Below are 27,123 nucleotides of genomic sequence, written 5' to 3'. Positions count from 1 at the left end.
TCCTGTTGAGTGCAGAAATTTACAGTGAGATCCTGAAAGAAGGATTAAGAAAAGGCCCCCGTGGTACCATTATAGCGCAAAATACATACCTCGGGTGGATTTTGTTAGGCCGGTTGCACAATGAGGAGACTATACAAAGCTACAAAATCACGACTAGTATGCATCTAACAATTGAGGATAATTTACTACAAAAATTTTGGGAGATGGAATCTGATTCTAAACATGAGAAGATTCTTACTGAAGAGGAGAGTCGATGTGAGAAAATGTATGAGGAGACTTATACTAGAGATAAAAGTGGTAGATTTATAGTACGCCTACCATTTAGAGAAGCAAATCCACCTTGTCAATATGGATCATCGAGAGATATAGCTGAAGGACGACTGATACAATTGGAGAAGAGATTTACAAAAAGATTCTGATTTAATGAAACAATACAGTCATGTCATGAAGGAGTACCTAAATTTAGATTTCATGGAAGAGATAGTCGAGGAACATGATCGACAGATACCAACAGCTGTTTATATACCTCATCATGCCGTGATTAATCCGAAAAAGACGACAGTGAGAGTTGTAATGGATGCTTCGTGTAAATACAAAAACGGAACTTCACTCAATGATAGTCTCATGGTTGGTCCTCGTCTTCAACCAGATTTACGCCACATCATTCTACGATGGCGATACCACAAGATCTGTTTAGTGGCCGACATTACAAAAATGTATTTGCAAATTAAAGTTGACGAAGCAAGTTCAAATTATCAACGTCTCCTTTGGAGAAACAATTCTACTGAAGACGTTAAACATTATAGAATGACTAGAGTCACTTTCGGTACTGCCAGTGCTCCTTATTTAGCGACAAAAACTCTGCATCAGCTTGCAAAGGAGGAGACGAATAAGTATCCCTTGGCCTCAAAAATTACAACTACAGATTTTTATATGGACGACTTATTATCAGGTGCAGATACAATAGAAACCGCTAAAAAGATTTATGATGAGATGAATGGATTAATGGCTGCTGGCAAGTTTCAGTTACAGAAGTGGAATACTAATGATACAGAGCTTCTAAGTTATATGAGAAAAGCAGATGATGAAGTTACTGAGTTAGAGTTTCAACTGGAAGGTACAATTAAAACATTAGGAATAGTATGGGACAGAACAAAAGATGAGTTTCAGTATTCAGTAGATATTCCAGATATATCATCTCCAGTGACAAAAAGATCTATTGCACGAGATGTAGCCAAATTATTTGATCCAATGGGATGGCTTGCGCCAGTTATCATCATTGGTAAGATTTTTTTGCAGAAGCTATGGCTTACTGGTGTAACCTGGGACCAAGAAGTGCCTAGTGACTTGGCATATAATTGGCTCAAGTTCAGAGAAGAATTACACTGTTTATCTGATATTACTGTAGAGAGATGGTTAAATACAACTAGTTTAGATACAAAACTAGAACTTTATGGATTCTCAGATGCCTCCACTGTAGCATACGGGGCAGTAGTGTATGCAAGAGTTACAGATTCTAACCATAAGATCCATATTCATTTAATTTCAGCTCGCACTAGGGTGGCTCCGGTAAAAACTATATCGTTGCCACGTTTGGAGTTATGTGGAGCGGTCTTATTAACACGGCTGCTTATTGAGATTGCAGAACATTTGAATGTACCAAGACAGCACATTTATGCATACACTGACTCGAACGTCGTATTATCTTGGCTACAGAAACATCCAAGCACATGGAAGACATTTGTGGCAAATAGGACATCTGATATAATAACCTCATTACCTGGTCATCATTGGTTTCATGTACCATCCAAGGAGAACCCTGCTGATCTAGCATCTCGAGGAGTTACTGCATCTAAGTTAAAGAAAGAGACATTATGGTGGAAAGGGCCAGAATGGCTGAGAAGAGATACTATACAACATATGATAACCCTACCAGATTTGAAAGAAGGAGAAATAGAACAAAGACCGGTAAAAGTATTTACAACACAGATAGAGAATAACTTTTCAGAAATATTTACACGATTTTCTACAGTGACAAGACTACAGAGAGTAATAGCACTTTGTAAACGTTTCGGACAGAGAAGGATAAACAAATTCCCGAAACATGTAACAGCTGAAGAATTAGACAATGCATTGAAAGCATGCATCCTTATATGTCAGCAAGAAGAATTTTCTAAGGATATAGCGAGTATTAAGGACAGTAAAGCTGTAAAACAATACAGCAATCTGCGATCTCTTAGTCCATTTTTAGATAAAAACGGCATATTAAGAGTCGGAGGTCGTTTACGACACGCTAATATTCCTGAAGAAGCGAAACATCAGATAATTTTGCCCGATTGTCATTATTTATCCAAACTAATTATCGCAAATGCACATAAAAAAACTTTACATGGGGGTCCAACTCTCATGCTAAGTTTCTTGAGACAGAATTACTGGATTCTCGGTGTCAAGAGAATGATTAAGCAAGAAGTGCATAGATGTGTTATCTGTGCCAGACACCGTGCAACTATTGGTACACAATTAATGGCCGATCTACCTCCCAAAGAGTAACACCCACAAGACCCTTTTTGCATAGCGGAGTTGATTTTGCTGGACCTGTTGACTTGCGTATATCTAAGGGTCGAGGTTGTAAAACGTCTAAGGGTTATCTATGTATATTTATTTGCATGGCAACAAAGGCCATTCACATTGAAATTGTAAGCAGTTTAGAGAGTGTCGATTTTATTGCTGCGTTCAAAAGATTTACCGCTCGACGAGGACACTGCCGTCACATGTGGAGCGACAATGCCACTAACTTTATCGCTGGTAACAAGGAGTTACGAGCCCTGTTAAAAGAACAATTGCGCACTGTTAATGGAGAAATTTTAGACATGCTTGCTAGAGATGGCACTGAATGGCATAACATCCCACCAAATGCGCCCCATTTCGGAGGCATATGGGAAGCAAGCGTGCGCTCGATTAAATTTCACCTGAAGAGGATTCTGGGCAATACCACATTAACTTATGAGGAGATGGCTACGGTTACGGCTCAAGTTGAAGCCTGCTTAAATTCTCGACCCATTTCGCCAATTAGTGATGATATTAATGATTTACAACCTCTAACACCTGGTCATTTTTTGATAGGAGTACCACCTATTATAGTTCCGGAAAGATCGTACATCACAGATAATATAAACCGTTTAAATCGTTGGCAGTTAGTACAGAGAATGGTACAACATTTTTGGGACAGATGGACTCGCGAATATTTGAGCAGACTTCAACAGAGACCGAAATGGACAAAAAGACACAATAACGATATTAAAATAGGAGATCTCGTTATTGTAAAAGACGAAAATTTACCACCCGGGAAGTGGTCCCTTGCCAGAATCATTGATGTACATCCAGGAGACGACGGTTTGATTCGTGTTGTTAGTTTAAGATGTAGAAATTCTGTAATTAAGCGTCCACTCATCAAGATATGTCGCCTTCCAATAGACCCTTATGTTTCATAAAGATATTCATTTAAATTTAGATATACATTGCACGGTGGGCGGTTGTTGGAAGAACAGCATGTTCTTGGTGGGCGGAATGTTGAGGGCGCCACTATATCTAGTATGTATTGATTATAAATGTAGTATCTGTATAATTAAATAGTATTGTTAGTATAAAAATAATGTAGCAAATAGGTTATATATTTCACAATGATTATCTGTAGAATGCAAATGTTGTTTACGTAATTTAGTTCCGAAATGAATACTAGATGGCGCTGTTAGATTTCTGAAACTCGATATTATTTCGTTTTCATCGATTGATATACACAATTGTAAAATTTTATTATTCAGTATTTTGTAACACCATTTTTTGATATCATTATACTCTTTCCCTCGTATGTGGTGTTTCATTTCGAGGTTTTTGGGCTGTCTGAATATCGCGGCGCGGACGTCTTCAGGAAGACCCCCTTAAATTCCACGCGGACGAAGTCGGGAGTACAGCTAGTATGAAATATAAATTGACACACAAAAAATATTTGCGATTCAACATATATTTAGAAAAATATCCACAGCGATACAAACTAATACTTGCCATACCACTGAAGCCATGTCCACTTAAGAAGTTGCATGAAATCCGTATTGTTTATAAATATTAAAATAAAGAACGATTCAAAGTTATAAAATTATTTATTACTCATAATTTCACAAAATAACGAACAGCTCCGTTGAATCACAGTTTGTTAATATTAAAACTAATCCCTATCTAAATAATTAAAAATAAGAAAATTAATTTTCGTAATCTCACAACGTTTGCATTATTCGTTAATAAAAACAAATCTATATATCCAAATGATTACTTAAAAGTTATACTATATTATTGGGACTATTCTAAGGCTGTTGGCCGCAGCTGGCCTTTACAGCTTCACCGGACGATAAGGGGCGACTGCAGATGGGACTGCAAACCCGTGGGATAACTTATGGAGCGGCTGAAGGCTCTACGGCTCTAGGCCTGACGGATACGACTAGTCTATGGGTACCGTTTAGTGTTCGAACCTCGGCTCAGGCCGTCGTAATTCGATCCACGTTTGAATTGAATATAGAAATATTGTTACAGTACATTTCTTAAACATCATTATTAAAACAATCATAACTAATTTATAGTTTGTTTTTATATTAATTTTACCCATAAAATTCAAAGATTCAGTGGTAGCTTCAAGAAACACTTACTGCATTATCGTTCTAGTAAATAGAAAATAAATTAGCAATAATAATAATAACTCTGCACAATTGAAAATGGAAATTGATAAATAATGCAAGCGTTGCGAGATATACTCTTATAAGTTATAAAATCACAAACTAATTGTCTCACATTCAAATATAAAATAAAATAAAACTACTCAAAGATTAATATTATACACCCAAATAATGTATTACATTTTTTTTATATAATACATATATAATATATACATACAAAATACTCAGATACAACCATATTTATAAATACAAATGTTTGTATCTTGTGAGAATTGAACCCGCGAAGATCGATAGTAAGTCCGTAAGCTATCTGGACCATTGAGCTGTCAGTATTTTATATTGTTTTCTGTATGCATGTATTCTTATTTAAATATTTTTAACTTCTACAAAACATATTTTAACTGTTATGTTCTTAGACTAGTTTAATTTTAACACAAATTAACTATATTTTTCTTACTGTATTATAAGATTTTTTTAGAACACAAGGCGTCCCAAAAGTCAATAGTCTATACACGGTTTGGGCGTGATTAATATTGCTGATGTACAGTACTAAGATCAGATTTTCAAGTTGCCTGAATGCGGTTAGAACACACGACACTAAAATCAAGGATAACATTGGAGCAGTGTGGTGGAGATTACCCTATAACGGCTTCATACGGCACAAAATCAGGGGATATAGGAGGAGGATATAGGAGCGCATGAAAATGCCTGGGCTCGTGTGTAGCGAAATCAGAGCCAATTTACTTGACGTTCAGGTAGATTTTCGGTGCATCTCCGTTTAGGGCAGGACGTAGCTATCAAATTTAAGATACCACAGACTACACAAATATAAATTTACAGTAAGTAACCTTTCATGAATGTTATTACATAATTTAAAATATAATATAGTAAGAAAATATTTTAGAACATTAAATTATGGCAAATCAAAAATCAACGTCATAATGTCAGGGTTTATTCAAACCTCGATCGAGTCGTGCATTTAGAGATAACTATCCACTCATGTATCAAGAACACTGCACCCTTATATTTTAAGTTTTTTACAGTATTACAAACAAAAGACATTTGAAATAGCCCGTAACTAGTTCTATTTAAATATACAATATTAATTTTATTCGCAAATATTCTTATTATAATACAAAATTACACTAAAGTGGTATCATTCTATAAGAGGGTTATAACGTTATCAAATTCGATCATATTCTATTAGTTTTTCTATCTATTCAATTTAATTTCTTGAATCATATAAGTACGATCGTTTACATTAATACTTTTTTAGTAAACTGTCATTAATGTTATAACCGAAACTTTTGATTTAAAAATGCATCAAAAACATAAAAAATATATATTGTATAACGTAATCACCTCCTAATAATGTTAAGTTGAAATTGTCTTCTTAAATTAGTAATTATTAACTAATATATAATACAATATAATAATTTAATATTTGTAGTTGTATCACATTAAATTATTATGTACAAAACATTTATATTTGTCACCTATGGATATATTTATTGTTTTAAACATTCTGTTCCATCATGTAAGTATCCATTTACAAATGACGTAAGGATTAAAAAAAAATCCTAGTAATCAGAATATAAGCAGAGTCTTTTTTATGTAAAGATATTATTCAGCAATTCTTCTAAATAACGGACTAAAATTTACAATTCTGCAGCAGAAACAGCAACAACTTAGCTGCAACTCTCAAATGTTTTATGCAAACCCATCAATTTTAATACATTACATTATCCAATTGTTAATAATAACATAATTAAGCCGAGGAACGGTTTCAGTCCGCCATTTTGTGACAGCTGTCAAAATATACAGATTACGTTCATAGATTTAAAAAGTGAAGTCACTTATCATAAAAAATACATAATATCACGATTCTATAATAAACATAAAGATGTTTAAAAGTTATCCCTGCATAATTTGTGGTAATTATAAGTACAATTTAAATTTTAGTCTGAATAACAATACGTCTTCTGAAGAAACGTTCATAATTACAATTGTTAAGTAGTAATTTAAATTATTTCATGCAATTTTTATCAATAATTTATTGGATATCACACCATGGTCATAGTAATATTTTTTAAAGGTCATAGCTACATATATTGTTTCAGTATTGAAATTCACCTACCTGAAATTGTAAAGTTTATTTGACAGAGACTTTTAATGTTATTATATCATATGGTAAATAAACAAATTGAAAGATTATTAATTAGTATAGGTACTTATATAATTAAAAAAAATATTCTCACTCATGTAAAAAATGTGTATACTACACTACTACATTTTTATATTACTATAACCACTAAACGCACAAATAATTCCAATGTTAATTTTATTACATAATTGTTTTTCTATTTAAAAAAACCTGTGATTTAGATCCCTGTAAAAACGGCGCTGTAAATCTATTTTTGATTGGCAACAATTCACGTCATTTAACTAAAACCGGCACAAGTACAAGTAGCCAGTGCCGTAATAAATTGTAATAAAAAAACTGTCCAATATATTAAAAAGTAAAACTATGGATGAATAAATTATATAATTAGGAGTGTACCTTCACAAATTACTATATTAATATATACATAGCTTAGATCCTAATTTGATTTGATTGGACGATCAAAACTTCGTGGTCATGTCATGCTTGTCTTCTGTCTTGCCATTACTGTGTGCTATTGGTATTTTTTTCTCGTTCAATGAACTGTTTCTAATTCCATATATAAAGTATATGAGGTAACCTGCAGGAAAATTTGTAAAGATTATTATATTGGTTAAAAACTCTTTGCTAAGGTCTCGAAAGTAATTGTTATAATATTAGGTAATAAAAACTTTTTGGGCCAGCTAACTTCTCTTGTATCCACCGTATTCTTGTAACTCTAGAGGTAGAATGTAAAAAGAATTTTCCATTTGCGTGGGTATACCAGTCTTACTTTATTTATTTCAGTTAATAAGCAGCTTTGCTTTGTAATCTGTTTCGGTTATAGAGTGAGATTAGGCAGTGAAATTACAGAATAATAGGTAATTCTGAATAATTCGCACAGCGCCACCTAGTCCCAAGCTAAGCAGAACTTGTAATAAGGGCACTAAACAAGTGATATATATACTTAAATACACTTTTTTTTGTAAATGCGTATTATAATATAGAAAACACTCAATTGCAAACAATCCTTTGCACCTTGCGAGGAATCGAACCCGCGACTATCGGAAGTAAACCGCTAGACAACCGAGGACGCTGGATAAGATACATGATATCTTAACGTTCTGTATGTCTGTAGCGTTGTTTATATTGGTGACGGTTTCCGTTATCAGATGGGCCGCCAGCTTGTTTGTCATTCTAATAACGTACGTAAAAAATATATACATTTGGAATCTTACCTATCGCCAGCCATATGATGAACCGGATCCACGTCTGTGAGTCGAGTTGGACCATCAGGTAGACGTTCATACACACGCTTAGGTACGGGATTAATGGCACTAGAGGAACCTGCGGATAACAAAACAATATAATTAAATCTGCAAACATTGTGGTCAAATGCGCTAAAATTACACATAAAACACATGTATTTTATGAATAAGACGGTATATTTTGTAAATAGAGATTTTATGCAATGAATAATAATCATCTGAGGACAATTCACACAGCGCTATGTGTCATGTATCACACACACCCACGTTAAGCTAGCTTTGTGTTTTGAGTACCAGATGACTGATACAAATACATAGATTACATTTCTCGTAAATACATACATTTTATACATAGCAAACACCCACACCGATATAAACAATCATACTCATGAATACAAATGTTTGTGCCGCGCGAAGAATCGAAGAATGTTTCCGCATGATGCAAGGAATCGTACCGACTACTATCAGAAGTAAGTTGGTGTGTTAAACCGCTAGATCACTGAGGTTATTGTGTGAAGCATCAATCTTAATTTTCTTCAACGTCGATACTGAGATCAGACTCGGGAGTAGACATCGTCGCGAGTGGAGTTTGTACTGACTGTGAAGCTGAGATGTCGCACGCTGTGCCTGGGCTGCCGGTACAGCACGGCCAGCAGCACGAGCAGCATGGCCCCCAGCACTCCCAGCACTACGTTCCCGCCCGCGCCTCCCCACTGCGCCACCACACACGTCACCAGCGCTACCAAGACTGCAATCACCGTCATCATCAATTAATACTGGTAATTAAATATAAGAACGGTACCTAAATGTCGTTTGGCTAAAGTTAGTAATTCGTTTTATGGCAATTGCGTAAGGTTTTACAATAAAATACCAGAGTCTGTTATAAATCTGCCAGAAAAAAGATTTAAATGTCAAATAAAACACTTCCTTTGCAAAAAAGCTTACTATAAAATTGAAGAATTCGTTAACGATAATAATGTTTTTGTAGAAAAATTTTAAATACATAGCACTGACAATATTATCTGATTACACTAATAATGAGTGCGTAGCGATTTCTATGTTGATTGTCGCATGCCTCTTACTTGTTACACTGTAATTATTTATATAAAAAAAACATCTATTAAAAAGAGCAACACACAAGTTTCTTGCTCATTCTTCTTGTGATGAATCTGCATTCCGAATGAGTGGTAGAATCAAAATATGACTATTCAAAAGTGCTTGTAATGAGTTTATTTGAATAAAGATTATTTCTATTTCTATTTCTATTACAGTACTGAAAAGTACATTCCAGGTGTACTTGTTAAGGTTGGGCTCAAAAAGACTTGTATCCAGAGACGTAATTCATAATAAATAAAAAAAGATTGATAGATAGATAGATAGGATTGACATTGAACTAACGTAGTAGTTAAAAGTTGGATTGATGATTATCAAATATAAATAAGAGAAAATATAATTGTAAATATTGGAGTCATCGGCGGATTCATGCCAGATTTAGTGGGTCAAGGAGAATGGCACCAGAAGTGAAGGTTAATGAAGGTAAAAGTTAATGCATTGAAATGAGCCCTTTAAAGACTACACTCAAAAGTCTCAGGCACTAGTTGGAGTTTCTCTCCCTGCCACACAAGAACTCGCAAAGCACGATTCTGCAGAATTAGTCAATATAAAAGAACCCACGCAAAGGACTATAATAAAGCTACATTGATAAAACTCACTTTAAATATCACAAAATAGAATACTTACAAAATATGAAGATAGTGCTTTTGGCAATTATGGCTGACAAATTGGTAGGTGTCTTCAGACCCAGCAGGTTGAATGTCTGCCGCGCAACCGTGTACGGTGTCTCCGGGACAGGCTTGGTTGACCGCTGCAGATGGCTCGCTACTTCATCTGTATCCTCGTACCTTATTAAGAAAATATATGTTCACGAATGCAATCACAGATGCGATAGTCAGCAATTAGTCGACTGTTATTGTTTACTTATTAATTACTAGCTATTATCATATTTTTTATTTACTACTACTACTAGCTACCAGCCCCAGCTTAGCACGGGTGTAAGTAAATGTATTATACATATAAACCTTCCTCTTGAATAGCTCTATCTATTGCTAAAAACTGCATTAAAATTTGTTGCGTAGTTCAAAAGATCTAAGAAGCAAGACAGAAGCGACTTCAGTTTAGTATGTAAAGATAGATTTTGTAGCCTACAATATCTATCTTTACATACTTCTTGTATTCTTTACCTACCTACCTAAGTGGATTCCAAATTTTTATTGGATATGTAATACACATTTCATATAAAATTTTTGAGGAAGTATGTCCATCGAATAGAAAGCCATTAAAATGTGTCAGCACAATGTACAGTTGAGAGAAGAACATAGAGTTGAGATTTAATTTAATACTACAATATAATTTAAAATGTGCCAATAATGCTTACCTAAGTATAAGCACGCTGGTAGCAACTATAGTGTACGCCAAAAGAGTTCCAATAGACATCATGTCGATTAACTGGTTCAAGTTGAAGATCGCCGCCATTAATGCTGAAAAGAAAATTAGGTATTAGTAGGACAGATAGCGTCATGAAATATTTACCTTTTTACATTTAGAAAATCAGTCTTATTTATTTTGGGAATTATTGCTACTAATAAGTGAGTTAACCCGAAGATTAGCTACGGCTATGACGAAGAGGCTAGAAAATAAGAGAGAATAGAAAATACGTACATTTTACAATCGATTCAATAGTCCAATTACATAGTTTGTTTTCAATATTGATATATCCTACAGAACCTTTATAATTAGAACTAAAAGAGTAACTGAAATTCCTGAAATCCGTTTAGATGACAAGTTGCATCAGATCTGGACATATATCTGATACGTCAAACTCGAACTATGAAAGTAATCTGAACTGACGATAGATTTGATATATCACAAGAGCCTGTAATAGACCTACATGAATAAAGATATTTAGATTTGATTCAGCTTTTGTTAAAGCACGTACCTGATAACAAGCCACTAAGAATAGTCGCAAGCACGGGAGTCTTAGTCCAACCATTGATAGCTGATAAAGGTCTGAAGAGAACTCCATCAGTGCCCATTGCGTACAACACCCGAGGTAATGGAAACATGGCGCCCAGGAGGCTGGTACACAGCGCGAAAATCGCACCAACTGTCACTATCCACTTGATGACTGGCAGACCGGTTTCTGTGAAGACGTGTGGGAAAGGTGCGTCCGCATCCTGGAAATAAAGTAGAAGTCAATTGAAATAATTTTATTTTATTTTCTTTACGTGACTTTGGTTAGGTTTAAAGTAACAGCGTAATGTACTAGGTAAAAAACGAAGCATACATAAGCATCTAATTACTTTCAGTTTCTTTTGACATTAACTTAACAAAAATTGGAGACATAGATACTATTTTCGCTTGATGTGAAGTCTACTTGGTAGAGAGTCTAATACTATTTACTGACTTTCTATCCAAAATTTTTCTTTAGTGTAATTTAGGAACAAAGCACAAAACATCAAATGAGTAAAAGAAAGAATCGAAGTCATGCATTGCATGATCAATGAGGTGATGGCTCTTATTGTAGGGTAAAACTATCAACTCTATTATATTTAAGAGATTTTGACGGCTTCGGTGGTCTAGCGGGTTAGCTCACCATTTTACTTCCTGCGGTTACAGGATCCATTCCTCGCACGGTGCAAACATTTGTACTCATAAGTATAATTGTTTGTATCGGTCTGAGTGTTTTCTATATATATTATGTATGTGTTTACAAAAAATATAAATCTATATATTTATTCAGTTGTCTAGTACCCATACCAACTCTGATTAGCATGGGACTAGATGGCGCTGTGTTAAATGTCCAGAGTTTATTATTTGTTTATTTCTTAATATTTAGGAGATTTTGAACACACTTCTCTTCTGTCATAATTGAAGGTGTGTTTGATTTGAGTCTCTATTAGAAACAAACTATAAATCTCCATAAAACAGAAGGTACCACAAAGTGGATAATTTTTACCCAGTCGTAGGATGTTATTCAATTGATAGTTAGATAAATACTTTATTCTCATCAATTGCCAATTACTTTAGGTTTGCACGTACAATATTGTTGTGTAGGGCTCAATTCTGTAATTTTATCATTCTTCATTCAGGAATTCGTTCGATAGTCAACATCGCTTTGCCTTGCTATTCTTTGGGGGTATTCTTTGGGGGGTGCTTTTTTTATTATTTTTTCTATCACAATACGTTTTCTATGCCAGTGATAACGGGACGGGATAAACTTCATGCATTTTTATACTATTATAATTTTACACTAGCTGACTCGCTCAACTTCGTCTGCATCACACTTATTTGACATTTATCATTATACTAGCTGTTAGAATATATTAATCTCTATATTTAAAGTAACTTACTCTGTACAACTTTTGTGTTCTCTGTTATATTTTTATTATCTATGATTCTTTCACCTTGACCCACTTCCGGTTTTTGTTAAGACAATAAAAGATGTCGTCTTTTTGTTAAAATAAATTATTATACAAGTACATAAGCATCGAATCATTTCATAATTATCAACAAGGTTATTGGCCCAGTTCTAGTCCTGATCTGTGTTTTTTTAAAAGTGAAAAGTAGAAAAACTCTTAATTTTGCCTTCAAGTATAACCTACACATACACGTGTTCGTCTGTAACAAATGTACATTAACTGAAAAATAACCAGTGTTGTTATAAATTATTCCGGAAAATGACTTCCAACAATCCATTGGCATTAATCGAGAAGCTGACCGGCCGTGACAATTATGCAACTTGGAGATTTGCAGTACAGACATATCTCGAACACGAGGAACTGTGGGACTGCGTAATTGATGAAAACTGTATTGATTTAAAACGTGATTTAAAGGCCAAATCGAAAATAATCTTACTGGTGGACTCAGTTAATTATGTTCACATTCAAGAAGCCAAGACTGCCAAAGAAGTTTGGAACAACTTGGCAAATGCATTCGATGATTCAGGGCTAACACGCCGAGTGGGTTTACTCAGGGACTTATGTACAACGACACTAACTGGATGTCAAAATGTTGAAGAATATGTCAGTAGAATAATGACCACAGCACACAAACTACGTAACATTGGGTTTAAAGTAGACGATGAGTGGCTCGGTACACTGCTGCTCTCTGGTCTACCTGAGTCATACAAACCAATGATCATTGCTATTGAAAGCTCAGGAATGAAAATTAGTTCTGACTCTGTTAAAGCTAAAATCCTTCAAGATATTAAAATGTGTGATGGTGACAATTCAGCGTTTGCTGTCGGTTATAAGAAAAAAGTATATAAGAAAGACTTCTCTAAAGGGCCACGGTGCTATAATTGTAATAGGTATGGCCACATAAGCACAGAGTGTAAATTAAAACAAAAAAAGAAGAATAAAGTTACTCACCAAGAAAGTTCAAGTTATGCCGCTGCATTTATGACTTCAACAAGTTGTAGCGATGCCTGGTATATAGATTTTGGTGCATCAATGCATATGACTAAGCACAATAACTTATTACAAAATGAAATAGTGCCACTCATAAAGACAATCAAAGTAGCAAATGACAAGTGTTTGGCAGTAAAAAGTTGTGGCCAATTAAGTCTAGATACAAGGAATGGAAAAGACCAAATTAATAAAATTTTATTTCAAAATGTGCTATATGTACCTGAGCTTGCCACAAATCTACTGTCTGTGAGTCAGATCATTAATAATGGTGGACAAGTAAAATTCAATGATAAGGGCTGTGCAATATTAAATAGAAGAAGTGAAATAGTTGCAACAGCAAGTTTAATCAACAATATGTACAAGCTAAATGTGCACAGTGAAAAGGCATACATATCCGATGTTGATACACATGATTTTTACCTTTGGCATCAACGAATGGGTCATCTAAATTATCAAGACCTTGAAAGGGTCACTGAAAATGCTGAAGAAGTACCACTAATGAAAAATAATGACAAATTAATATGTATAACATGTCTGCAAGGCAAACAAACACGTCTACCCTTGCATTACAAAGGAACAAGGGCAAGTAAAGTGCTTGAACTAGTGCACTCAGATATCTGTGGTCCAATGGAGACAATGTCACTAGGAAATGCAAGATATTTCATTACATTTATAGATGACTATTCAAAGAAAGTGTTTATTTATTTCATGAATAAGAAGTCTGAAGCATTAGAAAAATTTAAACAATTTAAATCTGAAGTAGAGAATCAATTGGAATGTAAAATTAAATGTCTACGCTCTGACAATGGACTTGAATATGTAAACCATAATTTCACTGAATTTTTAAAACATGCTGGTATTGTACATCAAACAACCACGCCTTACACACCCGAACAAAATGGAGTTGCTGAGCGTATGAATCGCACATTAGTAGAAAAAGCAAAGTGTATGCTAATTAATGCACACCTACCTAAATTATATTGGGCAGAAGCAGTACATACTGCTGCTTACCTTAATAATAGAACGCCCACAAGATCTCTCTCCTATAAAACTCCTGAAGAGATGTGGACAGGGCGTAAACCGAAGCTTGGTCATTTAAGAACATTTGGCTGTGATGCGATGGTTCATCTTCCAAAAGAGAAAAGAAGGAAATGGGATGCCAAAGCACAGAAAACAATATTTATTGGATATTGTGACAACAGTAAAGGTTACAGATTTGTATTAGCAAACTCTAGAAGTGTGATCAAAAGCAGAGATGCTGTTTTCATAGAATCAAGTGTGAAAAGAAATTATGTTCCAGTGGATTTAGCAGATACAATGTGTGACTCACCTGAATCAAATGATGTCCACGCATCAGAAAGCTCTGATAATACATTGAACTCCACAAGGACTGCAACTGAATATTACTCAGATACTGATAATACTACAGAGAGTGAGAGTGATTACTTACCAAGAATGAACATTGAGTCACTACCACAGTCCAATATAACGCTCAGACCAAGAAATAAAGAGATATTCTCTGAATCAAAACAATTAGAAGAAAAAGGCTATCTTTGCTGCAGTGAAAATGAATCAAATTCTATTCCCATGAGCTACAAGGAGGCACTTGCCTCAACTGATTCAGAATACTGGAAAAAGTCCATAGAAAGTGAGCTAAAATCTCACCATCAAAATGGTACATGGATAATGGTAGAAAAGCAACCAAATATCAAAGTAATTGGATGTAAGTGGGTGTTCCGCATCAAAGATGAATCAACTGGACCTCGCTATAAGTCTCGGCTTTGTGCAAAAGGATATTCACAAAAGGCAGGTATTGATTATGACGAAACTTTTTCACCTACTGTAAGGTATGATTCAATTCGGTTACTGTTGTCACTAGCAGCTCAACAAAACTTGGAAATTACTCAATTTGACATAACCACTGCTTTCTTATATGGTGAACTGAAGGAAGATATCTACATGACACCACCTGAAGGATTGGACTGTAAACCAAACATGGTATGTAAATTAATTAAATCTTTATATGGATTAAAACAAGCACCTAGGTGCTGGAATTCAAAATTTAATTCAGTCCTTAATAAATTTGGTTTTGTAAAAAGCAAAGCTGATCAGTGTGTTTACATTGGACAAATTAATAATATTAAATGTTATCTTTGTCTGTATGTTGATGATGGACTCCTGTTGTGCAAAGACAAAGATGTCATGATGGATGTATTAAATGATCTTCAAATGAATTTTAGTTTAAAAATATCATCACTTAGCAATTTTGTAGGAATGCAAATAGAAAGAATCAAAAACAGTATTTTTATACATCAAACCAAATACATTGAACAATTGTTGACAAAATTTAATATGACTGATGCAAATATCAACAGTGTTCCCGCTGATCCCAATGTCAAACTGGAGAAAAGTGATGGCTCACTAGAGAGCAAGTATCCCTACAGAGAAGTAGTCGGATCACTCATCCATGCTGCAACTGTAAGCAGACCTGACATTATGTTTGCAGTAAGTCAGGTGAGTCGATTCCTACATTCTTATAATGAATCTCACTGCAAGGCTGTGAAGAGAATATTAAAATATTTGAAAGAAACAAAAGACTTTGGTCTATGCTATGTGTCTAATCCAGATAGTGCTGATCTATGTGGATACAGTGATGCTGATTTTGCAAATGATACTGACACTAGAAGATCAGTAACAGGATATGTATTTCTTAAAAATGGTGCTGCAGTCACATGGTGCACCCAACGTCAACAATCTGTGGCATTGTCCACAACTGAAGCTGAATTCATGGCTGCCTGTGCAGCCACAAAGGAAGCGATATGGTTAAAACAGTTATTAAGTGATATTAGTGAATATAATCAAAGTTCTGTGTGTATCAATATTGACAATCAAAGTGCAATAAACGTTATTAAAAATAGTGATTTCCATAAGAGATGTAAGCATATAGACATTAAGTATAATTTTATGAAAGAAAAATATTATGAAAATATCATCAGTCTGAATTATGTTAGTAGCAATAATCAGTATGCTGATATTTTTACAAAAGCTTTGCCTAAAGAAAAGTTTAAACTCATGAGATCTAAAATAGGGATGTCAAAACTAACTGAATATACTTAATTAATTTCTCATTAATTGGACTGTTTTTGTTTCTAACAATATAATATAACTATCTATCTATTGCAGTTAAAACTATGAATATTTAGATAATTGTTAAGTAATGGTAATTATAGGTATAAGTTTTTATTGTTACTGAAAGTTGATTGTTACTTAAATTAGTATGTTCTTTACGGGAGGGAGGAAAGATCTAATTTGGTGGAAGTGTTAGAATATATTAATCTCTATATTTAAAGTAACTTACTCTGTACAACTTTTGTGTTCTCTGTTATATTTTTATTATCTATGATTCTTTCACCTTGACCCACTTCCGGTTTTTGTTAAGACAATAAAAGATGTCGTCTTTTTGTTAAAATAAATAATTAAACAAGTACATAAGCATCTAATCATTTCATAATTATCAACACTAGCTTTTGCCCGCGGCTTCGCTCGCGTTAATTTATCTTCTTAGGGGTGGAATTTATCAAAATCGGTTTTTAGGGGATGCCTACGTAATAGTAGCTTTATGCATGCAAAGCCTCAGCCCGATCGGTTTAAAATTGACAAAGTTTCATACAAACTTTCATCCCCTATTTTATCCCCTTGGGGCTAGAATTAATCAAAATCCTGTTCTTAGCGGATGCCTACGTCATAACATCTACCTGCATGCCAAATTTCAGCCCGATCCGTCCAGTGGTTTGGGCTATGCGTAGATAGATCACTATGTCAGTCACCTTTGAGTTTTATATATTTAGATTTCGCCCAATTTACATAATATATTTTTAAATTATAGTCTATGTGTTATTCTGAGATTTTTGATTGAGCTATAGTTCAGTAGTTTTTGCGTTAAAGAGTAATAAACATCCATCCATACTCACAAAAATTCGCGTTTATAATATTAATAAGTTTATATAATCCACTCTTTTAAACTGACCTGTAGGTAATATGGCCACATCATTGTCAGTACTGTAGCGATGCTGAAGTAAGACACGAAAATTATGACCAACGACATCACGATAGAGAGTGGGATGTCCCTTTTAGGGTTCTTTGCTTCTTCCCCGGTTGTAGCCACGCAATCGAAGCCCACGAAGCCGAAGAAGCACTTGGCAGCACCAGCCATCACGCCGGCAACTCCCCAAGGCATGAAACCACCTTCTCCCGCTTTATCCTTATATTCCGGTGGAATGTCCTCTAGTTTGATCCTCCAGTTATCTGGATTACCTGGGGATGAATTGTTTAAGATATAGCGGTTGATTTTATTTACAAAATTCTCGGCATGCGAACCTTTCTGATTAAATTTCTAGATTGATTGAATTGCATTCCGGTATGACGCAAATTATGGTACATAGTCAATTTACTGGATGCGTATTTAGAGTACGCTATAGATGAGAGAGCGATAGCTCTGATTTCACAAATGTTTTTTTGCTACCTCAATATAATAGCTATCCAACGGTTGTGTAAAAGTTTATCGAGTAACTCGGATGATGATCTTTCTATATATTTACTCGAATTAGGTGTTATTTTGCAGAAGTCCATTTCACTACTTAATGGATTTGTATTATTTTCGCTACAATTAGCAAGTGGGAGATTACAAATTTTTTGCAGCTATACGGGTGTAGATTCAATAACGGTCGGAATTTCAATCACCATTAAAGACTGTCGTAACGCTAGTAAAGTTTCTTCACTAATATCTTCATAGAATATTTGGGATCTGAAGTGATGATCTTTCTCTTATAGGGAGAAACTGGGTCCAGCTATAGGACTACACGTTAGGCACTTAGACATGTATCAAACTCTACAATACTGTCGTCAGTAAAGCTACTGGGTAATAAATTATTTTCTTATAATGAACGCTATTTTCTAAGAAGTCTTCGAATCTTTGTTGTTCGCATGTAGCCTGAAGAAGACTTTCAAATGAAGTCTAAATAATTGTCGCGAAAGATGAAAACATGGTAAGTTTATTAGAGAGAGCAAAAAGAGACCAAAAATTTTGCCGTATTAGAAACTAAATAAATAATAAATCTTTGGGTTTCCAAGAGCATATAGATAATCTATACATATAAATAAAATTGCAGTGTCTGTTTGTAACATTGAAATAACCGTTTTTTACTGCATGCATATGAATATAAATACGTTACATACATCAAAATAACACTTTTTGAAATTTTTGTCTGTCTGTCTGTCGTTCTGTTTGTTCCGGCTAATCTCTGAAACGGCTGAACCTATTTTAACGGGACTTTTTTTGGCAGGTAGCTGATGTAATATGGAGTAACTTAGGCTACTTTTATTTTGGAAACATTAATTTATTTAAAAGAAATAAAGTATAATTCCACGCAGACGAAGTCGCGGGTTCAGATAGTATTAAATATAAAGTGGTTACTTTTGACAGCTCCAGCGATGACCACCACAATGACAGTGATCATGTTCAGTGCTGTGAACACGTTGTTCAGTTTTGTGGACTCCTTCACACCGAAGGCGAGTAGACCTGGAATACAAATGTTTATTGTCCCATTAGGGAATAACTGTATAAACATTAAACCATCTATTGTATGCCACTATTGGCAATTATGGCAAATAGTCTAAATACTTAGTAAAGATGCTAGTGGCATGACTATGACGCAATCTCTCCTGAAAATGGTTAATCAACTAAATCGTATACCGTAAATACTATATTACATAGCTACTATAGCACATAGCTCGTAGGACAGATGGCCGTTGGGGCAGTAAAGTCCTCGAGTGGCGACCACGGACCGGAAGACGCAGCGTGGGAAGGCCTCCAGCAAGGTGGACCGACGATCTGGTCAAGATCGCGGGAAGGCATTGGATGCGAGCAGCGCAGGACCGATCGTCGTGGAGATCTTTGGGGGAGGCCTATGTCCAGCAGTGGACGTCTTCCGGGCTGCGATGATGATGATGATGAAATACTATATTACAGTAAAATCCATACTCACAAATTTTCGCGTTTATAATATTACTAGTTACCCATCCTGGCTACGCACGGATGTACATGTATTATACATATAAACTTTCCCCATGAATCAGAGTGATTAGAGTGACTATTAAAAAAACTGCTTCAAAATCCGTTGTGTACTTAAAGATTTAAGCATACATAGGGACGGACAGACAGTGACAGCGACTTTGTTTTATAATATGTAATGATAAAGATTTATAAATTGTAATTAAAAACTTACCAGTAATAAGCAGTACCAAAGCAAATGCAAAGAAGTCAGGATAATCGGCAAGGAAGCTGACATTGATAGGCGCGATTTCAGTCATGGTTTTTGCCATGGTGTTATTGCATAGGCTGTCTATATAATTGGCCATGCCTTTAGCAACACTGGCCGTTCCGATGACGTACTCCAGGATCAGGTTCCAACCGATTGTGAACGCTATGAACTCTCCAACACTGACGTAGCTGTAGACGTAAGCTGAACCGGCTTTGGGTACTCGCGATGCAAATTCTGCGTAACACAGACCTGAAACAAGAAAAAAGAAATATAGAAAAATATTTGTTAAATATAATAGAATAACAATTCTTTATTCAAATAAACATAAATTTAAGTGTTGTTGTGTGTGAACAGAATTTGTGAACAGTCATACTTATTTTTTTTAAAGAAGAAGTAAGAAAGAAAAATATTAATTTAACTACCATTCATTTAGAAAACTGTCTGATTACAAGAAGAACAAGTAAGAAACTTACGCATATTACAAAACGCATATACATACTACATATATTACAGATGATTACTAAAAATAAAAAAAATAAACAGAATCAAAATGACTCTATTCTTGTGTGTATTAGATTTATTTTATACTATTACGGTGGGAAATACACATACGGCCCATCTGATGGCAAATGGTTAACGTTGCGCAAGGCCTAAAGACACCAAGGGTGTAACGTGCACCTTGCCGACTCTTAAGAAACCCTGAAACCCTTCTTGTCTCGTGAGAAAACCTCGGCAATAAGTTAGTAGTAGCCACAATCTAAGTGTACGCGGGAGGAAGTTCCTCTGAAACTGCACTGTCTGAGATTGCTTAGGTTCCAGTGTGCAAGGATGAATTCCCTGTCGATAGCGAGCGGTGTGATGGTAAAAGGTAGTTTTACTACGGGTCAGCACACTGAACCATATTTTTTTTTTATGATAATCGATTGGTTATGGATTATAAATTTTTTGATGATAATTAGCGCAGGCACGCCTGCGCTAACGGTTTACGCTGAGGGGGCACCAGTGGAAGATGATAAGATGAGCATGAGGTCAGGTCAGTTAGCCCATCGTGACAAGCTCACCAGGAATTTGTCACGATGGTTTCCAGGGGGAACCGCGTGGAGGTCAACCTGACATTGTACATTGCTAGCAATGGGGTTATCAATCCACATTACTAATATACATATATAATATACTATATTAGACAGCAGCATAATCACATGCGAGCACATCACCGGCAAAACCAGAATTGGAAACAGTCGCCGTGGCCGAAATCGTCCGGGATGACATCATTATCATCAGTAATATTAATACGTATTTTATTATTATTCACATGCTCACTGATATACCATATGCTTTTTTTTTATAACACGAGACAAACGAGCATGCGGCTCACCTGATGGTAAGTGATTACCGCCACCCAGAGCACCCGCAACACCAGGGGAATTGCAAGTACGTTGTCGGCCCTTTAAAAAGGAATAAGCTCATTTCTTCTTTCTTTCCAATATCGTATCGGTTCGGAAATACCATTGCTGGAAGGTGATTCCACAATGTGGTTGTGCGAGGCAAAAAGTAAAAGTTGCTTGTTCAGGCAACAAAACATCTGCAACACGCTGGACTAAGTTCACGTATACTTTTATGTAAAACTCGTGCCTTGTTATTCATAGTTACAATGTTAAATATTTGAACGTGATTCAGTTATTTAATAAGGCTTACTTTTATCTTATTACAAGCAGTTTTCGTGATGAATTGTCTTAAAATTTTTGCAGGAAAATATAAAATTTATAGTTATTATCATATTGTTGGATATAATAAAAAATTAAGGCCAATTCTTGTTTTGTTATGACAATTTTACAATCTTTATCCTAATCCTAATTAGGTGTTGTTATAAAATCAAAAGTTTGTTTGTTTTAATGTAATTATTCGTGTACACTTTTAACAATTTATGCATGCATTTTTTTGAGGATACAGAAGGCAATGCACGGAAAGCAAACCTAGTGATGTGGCTCGGCTTTGTATGGCTTTAACATTTGTAGAATTTTCTTTTTTATCATAAATTGCGGCTTATATTACTTGCTGATTGAATAATATATATCGCTTTTTTCTCTATGTATTAAGTTCATAAGAGAGTAAAATAGATGGATGAAACGATTTTTATAATCTTCTTCTTCTTTACCTTCGTTAATTCTTCTTTATTTCTCGAATTTTTAATTACTAACAATAAAATCTTAGTAATATATAATGTAATTATGTACCTATATTATTTATATTAATTTTTTTCTAGTGAGTTTAAAAAAACTTATTCTAAATTTCTTAGCTCATTATGTCAACATTAACATTCTTATTAATATATGTAATTGTAGTAAATACGTTACGGCACTCGTCATCTATCTACATTATTACAAGTTAACTGGATCGACTGTTTAAATAAATAAAGAAAAAATCAATTTCAGATTGATATTGTAATAAATATGTTTTGGTAGTCGTCTATCTACATAAGCTACTCACCCCGGCTTCGCACAGGTGGACATGTATTATATATATAAACCTTCCTCTAGAATCACTCTATCTATTTAAAAAACCTAGTCGAAATTTTAAAGATTTAAGCATAGCATAGGAAAGGACAGACAGCGACAGCGACTTTGATTTATATTATGTAATAATGATTAAGATAGTCGATATAAAACTCCTCGATGTATTGTTATATACACATACGTACATATGTTTGTGATGTTGATAATAGCTCCGTTGTAATATAGGGAAGGAGAGACAGCGACAGCGACTTTGTTTTATACTATGCAATAATATTACATGTAATTATAACTAAACTAAAATAAATTAAAAAAAAAATTAGATAAATTAAAAAATTCTTACCAGCAAAAGCGGAGGCAATAGCAGCCACTAAGAAGCTTAATGTGACAGCTGGTCCCGCCACTGTCTTAGCCACAGCACCAGCCAGCACATACACTCCCAGGCCTAGGGTGCTGCCGACCCCGAGAGCCGTCAGGTCCACTAGTCCCAGACACCTGGCCAGCTGTGATGTGGTATCCCCTTCTAATTGTTTGCAGCGGCGGAGCGCCGCGAATATTCGACCACAGCCCATCTGTAACTATAATTGTTTTAATTAATAGATAGTCTATAATAATCTATACATATAAATAAAATTGGAGTGTTTGTTTGTAATATGGAAATAACCGTATTTTACTACATGCCTATGAATATAAATACGGTACATACACCAAACTAACATTTTTTACAATTTTTGTCTGTCTGTCTGTCTGTTCGTTCCGGCTAATCTCTGAAATGGCTGAACCGATTTTGACGGAACATTTTTGGCAAGTAGCTGATGTAATAAGGAGTAACTTAGGCTACTTTTATTTTAGAAAAATAAAGTTAAATTCCACGCAGACGAAGTCGCGAGTACAGCTAGTCTGTAATAAAAATAGTTTAAAGTAATAGATGATTAAATAGGAAAGTTATTATTTATGTTACGGTATGATTCACAGGCCTACGCTAACGGTATACGCTGGCGGGGCACCAGTGGAGGATGATAGGATGAGCTTAAAGTCAGTTAGCCCATCGTGGTAAATGCACAGTAATTTATCACGATGGTTTCAAGAGGCAAACGTTAAATTCACTAGGCATTTGTCACATTGGTATTCAGAGAGAACTGCGTGAAGGTCAATATAACATGGTACATTGCTAGTAATGGAGTTTAATGAATCACCTTTCTTCCAGCAAATAGGTTATTATTCAAATATCACAAGATGGCGAACGACAGTGCGTCTGTGTCTTGACAGATCGTCAGGTGGTCTAGAGGTTTAGTACCACCTCACTTCCCATAGTCAAGGATTCGGTTCCTCGCATGGTGGAACGTGTATATTCATGGCTATGAAAGGATCGGTCTGGGTGTTTTCTATATATATTATGTATGTATTTACAAAAAATATCTAAGTATTTATATCAGTTGTCTAGTACACATAACACAAGCTCTGCTTAGTTTGGGACTAGATGGCGCTGTGCAAATTGTCCTGAGATATTATTATTATTGTTAATATACAAATTTGTTTACTTGCTACATATATAATTTTATAAATTTTACATTAGCTATATAAAAAGAAACATATATAATTTTATAAATTATATATATATATATATATATATATATATATATATATATATCTAGCAAACAGGCGGGCCTTAGCCAAGCATGATTAGATTGTTGTGTAGGACTGTGTGTAGGACGATGGGGTCGTTCAGTGCAGCCAACGATGGTGTGTGCTTTCCAATTATATTATTATTATTATTATTATTATATTCGCGCAATATGTATGTATATAATGTATATATATTATAAAAATAGAGAACAAATAGTAAGAAAACCATAGCAACAAGCAGCAAGCATAATATTCGTATAAAATACTCGTGAACGGGTGCTGCTTGTGGGGACTGGTCTGTTCAGGTTACGAACACTGATTAGACTATTTGCTTTTGCAATAGCATATGCTGGTGGTCACTCTATTCTCCCAAAATTGAATTTAAAAATGAATCTGTATTATTGTAAACATGTATAACATTTATTTGAAAAGAATACGAGCTGAGTTTCTTGGTTCTCATCTCGAAATCATTCCGAACTGACGGTAGATTTGACATATCATAAGTCTGTAATAGACCTACATGAATAAAGATATTTTGAATTGAATTGAATTGAAAACTATAACTATTTAAAAATACGATTTGTCGTGCAGGCTACCGGCCCGAAAGTAAAGAGTTCTGTACAGCCGTATTTTTAATAAATACTGAAATACTAGTGTACGTCACAAATACGTAAGTAAGTAAAGTAAAATTGACAATACCATAAATTAGCTATTGAGTGCAAATTATCATAATAATAGTGTTTTAAGTGTAAAAGCGAGTGTTTGTTCGGCAGTTGTTTACACAAATGTGAAGACTAATTTTGTGACAGCAAAATTACGGCCGTAATTTCGTTGGATCGTACTTTTTTGTTTTTGTGTTAATTATACATATATGTGTATGTATATTGTTTATATGTAAGTACTAGTTGATCTTAACTCCGTTCCGGATTGATGTTAATCTATATATGTATATATATAACTCAAAGGTGACTGACATAGTGATCTATCTACGCACAGCCCAAACCACTGGACGGATCGGGCTGAAATTTGGCATGCAGGTAGAAATTATGACGTAGGCACCCGCTAAGAAAGGATTTTGATTAATTCTACCCCCAAGGGAATGAAAGTTTATATGAAACTTGGTCAATTTTATACCGATCGGACTGAGACTTTGCATGCATAAAGCTACTATGACGTAAGCATCCCCTAAGAAAGGATTTTGATAAATTCCACACCTAAGGGGATACATTAAAGCGAGCGAAGCCGCGGGCTAAAGCTAGTAGTTCCGACTCGAAATTAAATATGTCAAAAGTTTTTTTTATTCTAAATTTGTATTTAAATTTACCGTTCCGTTCAAGAAATTGAAGTATAAACAAAATGTAGAGTACATTTTGTTTATACTTCAATTTCTTGACTATCCTATCTATCGCTAATTATCCATTAAAGTTATGTATTTCTAGTATGTATTTTGTATTTATGTATAATATGTATGTATTAGTAAATGGATAAGATAAAGAATGAATACATTAGAGGAAGTATGAAAGTGGCACCGGTGTCAGAGAGGTTGAAGAGTAATCGTCTATCATGGTATGGACATGTAATGCGTAGGAACGAGGATAATATTTTAAGAAAGATATTACAAATGAATGTGGATGGTTATAAGGGCAGAGGAAGGCCAAAAAAGAGATGGATGGACTGTGTGAAAGATGATATGGTAAGAAAGGAAGTAAATGACGCAATGACTGCAAACAGGGATGAATGGAAGCGAAAAACATATTACGCCGACCCCAAATAAATGGGATAAGGATGAAGCAGATGATGATGATGATGTATGTATTAGTAAATAAATTGTATTATGTATATATGTAAGTAGTATATGTAAATTATTATTATTTAGAATTCCTATGCCTTTTTTTATATCTCTAGTCTATTCTTGCGCCATCTACCACTTTCTATCTTCTCTGCTCTACCCAAAGGTTGTCTGGAAGAAATTGCTTAAGCAATAAGACCGCCTTTTGTACCTTATTACTTGTTATTTGTTTGTTCTTTGTTTAATTGTTTGTATTTCTGGTGCAATGAAGTGTTAATAAATAAAATAAATATTAAAATAAAACTACAACATTAGAAAGAAAGAAAGAAAAATATTTTATTCAGTGCAATGTAAAAAATACAATATAAACATTAAGCTATATTACTGTAAAGTTTCATTAAAATCCGTTCAGTAGTGTTTGCGTGAATGTGTAACAAACATCCATCCATACTCACAAACTTTCACGTTTATAATATCAGTAAGTGGTAGCAATTTTTATATTTTTTAAAACTCTAAAACAAATGAAGATATAGTATGTCACCGTGTTTTGGTGGTTTGATAATTGCTGGAATTTGAAGTCACACAAAAGGTTGACCATGTGCATGGAGCGTGACGACCAAGGTCGACGAAGTCAGATCACTGTACGCTTGTACCCAGACCGTGACACTCCAATTAACAAATATCGTACGAACCTATCAATTTTCCGATGTTAGTATTAGATTATGATTATTTATATAATTTATTACTACTACTAATTCTGACGGTCTCAGTGGTGTAGCGGTTTAGGACATCGCCTTACATACGATGGTAGTGGTTTCGATTCCACGCGGTACAAACATTTGTATAAATGAGTATGATTGTTTATATTGCTTTGGTTGTTTTGTATCTAAGTATATTATGAATATATTTGCAAGAATAGAAATAGAAAATCATTTATGAAAATAAACTTACATTGAAGCACTTTTGAATAGTCATCACATTTTTTTTTAATCTACCGCTCATTCGGTAAGCTGTCTCATCACAAGAAGAACGAGCCAGAAACTTGCGTGTTGCTCTTTTAAATAATTTTATTCTTACTTTACATTTTTAAGTTTAAGTGTATGAATTCAAACTACCAGTTGAAACAACCAACTGGTTAAATAATTAATAACAGGAAATCAGTCATAGTGATTAGAGCAGGCCAGTCCCTACAAGCAGCACCCGTTCACGAGTATGACGCATGCAATATTTGCATTACGTATGCACATAATGTATTAAAAATGGATTGAGGTATTTATA

The 27,123-nt window shown here is 34.6% G+C and overlaps 2 protein-coding genes across 2 annotated transcripts in view; one reads left to right on the top strand and one right to left on the bottom strand.

Moving 5' to 3' along the window:
* Positions 1-444: 444 nt before the first annotated feature.
* LOC131841424 (uncharacterized) lies at positions 445-2,550 on the top strand. The gene has a single exon (XM_059189741.1). It carries the CDS (start codon positions 445-447, stop codon positions 2,548-2,550), a length of 2,106 nt encoding a protein of 701 aa, XP_059045724.1.
* A 4,745-nt stretch (positions 2,551-7,295) lies between these two features.
* The window catches only part of LOC131841415 (cationic amino acid transporter 2), a 49,411-nt gene continuing 29,583 nt past the window's right edge, over positions 7,296-27,123 (bottom strand). The window contains exons 2-11 of the mRNA XM_059189732.1: positions 22,774-23,002; positions 19,885-20,169; positions 19,074-19,178; positions 17,628-17,914; positions 11,128-11,365; positions 10,567-10,669; positions 9,873-10,033; positions 8,732-8,880; positions 8,103-8,211; positions 7,296-7,465 (exon numbers count right to left, since the gene is read on the bottom strand). Coding sequence (XP_059045715.1) covers positions 7,347-7,465; positions 8,103-8,211; positions 8,732-8,880; positions 9,873-10,033; positions 10,567-10,669; positions 11,128-11,365; positions 17,628-17,914; positions 19,074-19,178; positions 19,885-20,169; positions 22,774-23,002 — 1,785 coding nt within the window. The 3' untranslated portion in view covers positions 7,296-7,346. The remainder of the gene's footprint in view (positions 7,466-8,102; positions 8,212-8,731; positions 8,881-9,872; positions 10,034-10,566; positions 10,670-11,127; positions 11,366-17,627; positions 17,915-19,073; positions 19,179-19,884; positions 20,170-22,773; positions 23,003-27,123) is intronic.

The sequence above is a fragment of the Achroia grisella genome, unplaced genomic scaffold, assembly GCF_030625045.1.
Source record: "Achroia grisella isolate CSIRO2021 unplaced genomic scaffold, CSIRO_AGI_Agris_v1 utg168, whole genome shotgun sequence".
NCBI classification, from domain to species: Eukaryota; Metazoa; Arthropoda; class Insecta; order Lepidoptera; family Pyralidae; genus Achroia; species Achroia grisella.
Note: the sequence above shows the minus strand (reverse complement) of the source record. Positions and strands in the feature narration are given on the sequence as shown.

What these genes read in the sequence shown, in the direction of transcription:
- LOC131841424 (XM_059189741.1), top strand. Translation starts at nt 445, where the DNA reads ATGAAGGAGTACCTAAATTTAGATTTCATGGAAGAGATAGTCGAGGAA.